This window comes from Sinohyriopsis cumingii, chromosome 15 (genome assembly GCF_028554795.1).
Source record: "Sinohyriopsis cumingii isolate HCF-2022 chromosome 15, ASM2855479v2, whole genome shotgun sequence".
NCBI lineage: Eukaryota > Metazoa > Mollusca > Bivalvia > Unionida > Unionidae > Sinohyriopsis > Sinohyriopsis cumingii.
In genome coordinates, this window is record NC_142975.1 from 65,131,061 (window position 1) to 65,138,940 (window position 7,880).

At 32.2% G+C, this 7,880-nt stretch overlaps 1 protein-coding gene across 1 annotated transcript in view; it reads left to right on the forward strand.

Moving 5' to 3' along the window:
- LOC149781960 (caspase-2-like) overlaps positions 1-6,722 on the forward strand; it is a 119,294-nt gene extending 112,572 nt beyond the window's left edge. The window contains exon 8 of the mRNA XM_089936142.1: positions 1,562-6,722. Coding sequence (XP_089792268.1) covers positions 1,562-1,687 — 126 coding nt within the window. The 3' untranslated portion in view covers positions 1,688-6,722. The remainder of the gene's footprint in view (positions 1-1,561) is intronic.
- Positions 6,723-7,880: the final 1,158 nt, after the last annotated feature.

The following is a 7,880-nucleotide window of genomic DNA, read 5'->3' on the forward strand; positions in this document are numbered from 1 at the left end:
GTTTTGCCTCTAATAAATGGAGCAAATCAAATTTTGAAGAAATGTTGCCACTGGTCACAAACTTGCCAATAATCATTAATTGTGATGGCTCATGTGTGATAACACTTTTCCTTCAAAATTAATCTCATTGATTTACTTCTCTTCAGTCAAATTAATTTATTCCACATAGGGTATTTTGCCTTTGCAAGTAAGACTAATGGGGCTCCCCACAGCAATGCTTAAATGACCTAATAATTGGCTATTTTCAGCCAAGTAAGTAGTCTGTGTCTTTGACAAGGTAGTTGTTTATTTTTGCCATACATGTTAATTAAATCTATGACAATCAAATGTTTAAACTGTTTAGCAAATAAGCAGAACTATTTACTGTCTGTACAGGCTACAAGGCACATATCATGGTGGTCAATAAAGGTCCCTTTATCTCTTCCTTCTTTGGGAGGGGTTGTGTTGCTAAGATTACTGAAAATATGACAATTTCACACTGTGTGAGTTGGTTGAAAATAAATCCTCATGTGGTTGCATTGACATGGCTTTACATTAAAACAGTATGTAGCAGACCCAGACAAAAATGTTGCTGATCTGACCTTTGAATTTGTAACCATTATGATAGTAGCCATCCAAAAAATCATCTTATTTTAGCTTTTATGGAACAGCAGGTGGTATTGACATAAGGTGAAGTATGTAATGGATCTGAATGAAAATGGTGCAGATCTACAACCATCATCTCTATGCTGTTGTTGACAAATTTGAAAATCAAACCTATTTGACCTTGTGTCAATTCAGAGGTCACTGCTTTTTTGTACTTCAATGTGATCATGCTCACAGTGACTTGAATATATAAAAATTTAACTAGACATATACTTTGTGTGTAATTGTGATTAGTTATTTTTTAGTAAACAAGTTGATGGTCAGCACAGAGACATTGATTTCAAGGTCAGATATCTTGACTTGAGTTTTTATGGATGGCTTGCAAGCATGATATACAGACAAGTTTGAATTAACTTTTATTGAGTATGTGTATATTTTTAAACCAAATTAAATAATTTGGGGCTTTTTTTATTGTTAAAAACATATTACTTGTGGATTAAACTAAACTTAGCACGTGGGTAATTCTTGACACTGTTTGAGATGAGTTGATATATATGTCAAGTTCAAGGTCAAAGGCACTGACAGATTTTGTTTTCCTAACTTATGTGTGAAACGATCAAATAAGAAAATAATTTTCTTATAAAATTTGGTATATTGGATATTGGAGTATCCATAGAATTTCTGAGATAATTACTTGGCAGGTAAAAAGATGAAAGGAGGGATGGAACAGACTTCTCATTAATACCTACAACTTTATGTATTTTTTCTTTTCAGTCCCTTAAAGAAATACTTGATAAATGGTAATTTTATGAATTCAGCTTATTTGCAATATTAAAATTTGCAGTCTGTCTATTTCTGCCAGTTGTAATACAATTTTCACAAATTTAATTTAATTGTCCCAAAAAGTTTTACAAATTGTATTATTATGTAGACTGTGATTCCAGTAAATACTTTGTTCTCTCCTCTGTTCTTGCAGGTAAATCATATTGTGTCTCGAGGAAAGACATTAGATCCAGAAACCAACTCACATATCCTTCAAGCAGCACGTTACACAGACTCTTTTATCAAGAAGTTCTACTTTTTCCCTGGATGCCATGAATAAATGTATGCATGCAATATCTTGATGGGAATGTTATAAAGATCTGATTTATTTTTATATTGTTGAGCTAAGAATATTGTCTTTTTATAATGGTAAGTACGGTAATTGTCTCCAAGGAGTGTCAACAGTTCATCAAATGCATAGAAAGTATTTCCCATGGTTATATGACCTGCTTTGTCATAAAAAACTAATCAATTTATGAACATTTCCAACGGTTACTGACATAGATGATAATGATCATAAAATAAGAGTATATCAGAGTTCCAAAATTGACTGTATTTGGCAGACAAGACTCGTCATTGGACATATTAGTTACCATTACTATTCCATGCAATCAACACTATATAACAACAAAGTACAAGGCAGTATAGGTGTGTCTTCTGCACTTAACTATTGCTTGGAATTGAACGATTACCCTAGCGTCTGTACTACAGACATTATATCACTCTCTCACTCCTTGTGATTTTTAACTATATTGTGTGGCAGTGTTTCAGTACATGTAAAACCCATACACCAAAATTTTCCTAGCCAATGTTTAGCCTGCACTCTAAAATTAAAATTTACAAATTATTGCTGACAACAAGAAATTACCTTCTTATTATCCTGTGGCACTTGTTAAGGACCTGATTTGATAAACCTTGATCATTGGATATGGCCAGAAAAGTCTATCAGTTTTTACAGTGTCATGTGTTATCTTGATATTAAGACTGCTTGATGACAATTAAATACTTAATTTTTATAAAGCTGCAAAGTGTTTTTGGAGCAAATTCTAAAGCATAGCTTTCTCAAATAAAAAAATCAGATTAAAAAAACAATTGGTTTCAGAAAAAAACTAGTTGAGTATGAAATAATATTACTAAAACTGAAGTAACATCAAATCAGACAAATGACAGCATATTTTATATTACATTATTAATAATTAAATATATCAAAATTGTCTTACTTATTTCAGCGTTGAAAAATCCCATGAATACTTTTATATTTGATTGTATATGTGTCTGGCGGCTGCCACATTGATATAACAAGAGCCAATAGATCATGGGCCCCCTGTAATATATATATATATATATATATATATATATATATATATATATATATATATATATATATATATATATATATACCTCTCCCTCTGTAACTGTACATAACAGGGTCCAGAATCATAGACCACACAATAAATGAGGTTGCAAGTTACCAAGGAACATCAAAATAATTAAGAAGGAGGTACCATCCCCACTAGACATCTAGATTAAACCATGGTGGGTGGGAGTAATGACGCTGTTCCATGGCTGAATATTCGTTTTATAATCACATTGGGTATAATTGTCAGTAGAAAGCTTTTTCTAATGATGTTCAAATTTTGGTATAAATTACCATTATTTTCAAGATACACAACCTCTGAAAGGTCATTGACCACATTTTCTTAGAGATTTCAATAGCTATCGTGTATACAAAACATTGTGTATTTTGTCACTGCTTTTCATTGTTGATTCACAACCAAACAAGATCCTTTTTTTCAAAAATACTAGAGACATTTATTTCATTTAAAAAAAACTGTCTACATTGAGACTATTTTTTTAATGTTCTATTCGTCAAATATTGATGCCACAAATTCATTGCAAGTAATAATGAAGCTTCTCACTCTATAAAAAATCTCAGAGCACTTATTCATGAATTTTAAGTTGACTACATACTCTGGAACTCACCTCCCCTTAATTAATTGTATTTTGAAACAAAGCTTTTATTCACCAAGTAATTATTTCACTTCTTTGCTATATCTTTGATCACATTTATGAACGGGTTGGCTGCTTTGAGATAGTTTAATTAACTTATTTGCATAATAATATTCATAAACGTTCACTTGTTCAATTAAAACAAGTTGAGATAAGATGATCACTGCAAGCTCTTATACAGGTAGGATTTGCAATGCTTTTCACTTTTCTTTTATTCCAGTCATTTTATTTCATTTGATACAAAAGACATAGCAGGTCTGCTTGGTGTTGAGTGTAACAATACAACAAACACTTCTGCAAGTTGGAGATGAAAACATGGTTGGCATCTTAATTAGTTGTTTTTTCCTTCATTACACATTTATTTGATTAACCTAACTTGAAGAAATTGGCCTGCCCTCTTACAATAAAAATTTTTCTATGCAAATTAGCCTAATGAGATTTCAAACAGCAGTACTCAAGGAACTGAACAGTGGCCTATTCTGTCTGTTAATTAATGTATGAAATGATGATTGTTCATCACTGACTCCCTTATATTTTAGTTTACTCTATAACAATCTTCTATATAAACTGCCAGGAGGATGGTTTTGCAAAAATACTAAGATGATTAATGGCATATATTGTGGTGTTTAAAGGAAGTTGTCTCAATCTCTCATTAGTTTTTGTTGTGAAGCATACTGAAACTCGTGTTTCTTTAAACAGCCTTTTCAGCGAGTTGATAACTACCATGAATTTCATGTGACACATTGTGTTATGGCAAGAATGAATCTGTGCTAAATATTAATAAGGAAGTGATTTTCTGCTGAGTGGTTATTTGCATATTTTTCTGGGGAAGCTCTTCTCAGATTGCATTCATGGATATTTCAATGTGCTGTACTTGTTCTCTTCTGGTTTTGAATGAATTATATTTATCTGTGCATTACATTGTGTTTTATGTAATTTTTACAATAATTTACATAGACATGCTAAATAGTTTGACAGATTTATGTGCAAACATCAGGATAATCATATCTACTTTAGAATTACAAAGACTAAACATGTCTTGGGAAATTTCTGTCTCTAATTTACCATCAGAAATGTTTGCAGAAAAGAAGTAATCTTTAGTATTTCATAGTTGTGTAGAAAATTACTTCACTCCTTTTATTTTTTAAAAGATATTTCAGTGATTGATGATTATTATATACACAACGTAAAATATTGACAATGTCAAATACAATTTCTGTTTTTTTAAATCATGCCAAAACTTCTATAGAATGTTTATATTAACATCATCATCTTCTCATCATACTTTAACAAAATTGTTGACTGGGGTGTGTGTGTGAAATTGTTATCACATGATTCTTTCAATATTTCCATGACCTACTGGGCTAAGATTGAAACCAATTGGATCATAGTAAGGGGTTATGAGTTATAACTTGTTCAAGCATGTAGAACTTAATTATGCAACAGTTTCAGACAAGATGTAATAAGAAAGAAAGCTCACTTGTCTGTCACTGTATCAGATTCAAATGTCTTACAGTCAGTCAGTTCAAAATAAGGAGCAACTATTATTTTCTGGACAGCCAAATTCAGACTTGGGGAAAGAGATATCCAGCTCTCATTTTCAGCACTGCCTTCACCTTTGAAGATAACAGTTCCAGCAATATTCCACCAAAAATGATATTTCTTGTATCGTGCTTGCCAAATTGCAATTATCCATTTTTGTGATAAGTACTGTATCATTTGTAACTCAGAAGTACTAAATTCAAACTCTGAATTTACTGTTGTTAGTTATAACCTGCTGAGTTGTCAGTGATTTGTTTTTTGATGTTTGTAGAGAAAAAATTTCATAAGTTTGCAGTGAATTCTCTGTTGTTTTATTTGCTTCTCACTAATACTGCATTATGGGTACTTTTACATACTGCTGTATATATTATAATTTAATTGATTAAATGTAGTTTAAGTAATACTCAATACATCATTCTCTGGCCCCTTGTTGGGCCCTTCTTTCTCTACTATGGTTTCTCTGCACAGACTTGATATCATTGCAGTCAGTATATGTTAATAAGCTAGTAACTAAATTTAGATATGTTGTCATGTTGAACCAATCAGATGACTGAGTTGGAGCATGTGATCAAACATTGTGCCAGTTGGTTGGACATTTATACATCAACTGGGATGCCTGTAGAGATGTGTGCTTTTTTGTGTATATGCTGCATTTAACTTACCAGTAACATTATTTGTGAAAAGAACCATCCACTACCCCTCCTTCCTTCTGCCATGTCATACATTTGGGATAGCATGCCATTCAAGCTCTGTTGGGGGGGGGAGGGGGACATTGCCAAGTTTTATGCATTCACAGCTTTGCTTTTGAACCCTAACTTGTGTCAGTTCATGTACTTAAATGTACTCAACTATTATGCCCATATACTTCATACCTGCTTCCTACAGTGCATGTATGAATTACTGGCTGATGTTTGTTATCACAGTAATCCTCAGGATCAGACTTATTGAGTTTCGGTTATCAGTGTCCCTCTATACCTCATATCAGCCCCTTGCAGCTCAACATGTAGGTGTCGGACATTCTTCACAACCCTACAGACTCTACCATGTCTCTCTTCTCTATAGGTATTCCTATAGAAAAAATTCAGAGATAGGCTGGTGCTGTGTTCTGTGACAAGATTTGCCCCTGTTATGCCAAAGATTATTTTATATGTACAATAAAATGTCTGTTGAACCTATGCATTGTGTGTTATTTAAACTCTTTTATAAGTCAAGTCCAACTGCAAACATCATAGACCCTAATCTGTCAATACATTTGCAATGGCAAATTTGGGTCTGTGCAGTTTGGAGTTAGAAGAAACATATATATATGTGTACATTTTTACTTTTTTCTCTGTTGATATTTACGTGTTTTATAAGCACTTTTACATTTTGCTCATGTATATAAGGTATAAACTCGTTAAAACTGTAAAAAAATTAAACAATTGTATCATATATTTGACAGTTTTTGGATTTCTGAGTTGACTCATCCATTTATGTACCAAATTCATGCATGTAGATGAGTTTTAATGTATTTTCATTAATCACATACTTGATTTCCGATTCCATTTAAAATAGTCTCATAGATGTAATGAATTCAATACCAGTTGCACTCATAGATGTACAATCCCATCTTTTCCTGTACTAGACACTAATCTTGGTTTCTGACAATATTTTATGTCATCCGTGTTTTAATGTTTCACATAATTTCTAACCAATGCTCAGACTGCGATGCAGTCATTATATACTAATATAATGTACTCATTAAAAGTGATTTTTCATTTGCATGTACCTTGTTTGATTTTCCTAAATTTCACACATGAGTGAAAGTCACCTAAACTTACAGTATGGTTCTGCATCCATTAGCGGGGCCCCGAGTGACTGAGTGGTCTAAAGCGCTCTCCATTACGGATCACTACCATCTCACCTCTGTCTGCGTAGGTTCAGGTCTCGGATTCGGCCAGTGTGGGTATGTGAGAAAGCTTGCCAGTAGCTTCTCAAGGGTTGGTGGTTCTTTCCAGGGTTTTTCCAGGATCTTCCTCCACCATTAATACTGGCTGCCATGTATATAGCCTATCGTGTGCTGAAAAATGGCGTTAAACCCTACAACAACAACAACAACAACAACAACAGCATCCATTAGCATCAACTGTAAGACATCCTTTATCATCTTTCAGTCTTATAACATTTAAAATATTTTAAACAAGTTTTTTTTATATTTTAAAAAATGCAATTAGGTTAAAAGATAATAAAATTATATATATAATTACACTATGGTTCTGCATCCATTAGCATCAACTGTAAGACATCTTTTATCAGCTTACAGTCTTATAACATTTATAATAAATTAAACAAGTTTTTTTTATAATTTAAAAAAGGTTAAAAAATTAAAAATTATTAGTCATTGAATTTATTCATTATTTATTTTTCTTTCATTTTTTAAAATATAAGTTATCAGGATTTTATTTCCTCACCAACTGACCAAGTGTAGGAGGGATTACTATAAACTATTTTGCAGTTTGACTGTTGCACACACATGCACACACACAAACCAGATGGTGTTATTAGATTGCTTATTTTCTTGAAATGTGATAATCTTTTTTAATAATACATGAACGAGTAAAACATCTTAAGGATAAAAAATTAAAACATTAAAAGGGCTATTGTTGGTAATATACTTTCCTTTTTCTCAAAATCATCAGTTCTGTTTTTCACTTTGGCCACATATTATTCCAGCCTTTTATTATTAGCTAAATACGCTCTGTATGAAATATCAAAAAAATTAATAAGCTTATTAAAATTGTTATTTCTTGTTGAAACATCTTTTCATGCAGTTTTAAAATTCTAGCTATAAGTTCAGATCTATTCCATAAGTGATTTCCAAAAATGTTCAGCAACTGTAGGCAGAGCAGGAATGTGCAATATGTTTTACTCAATCCTTACAA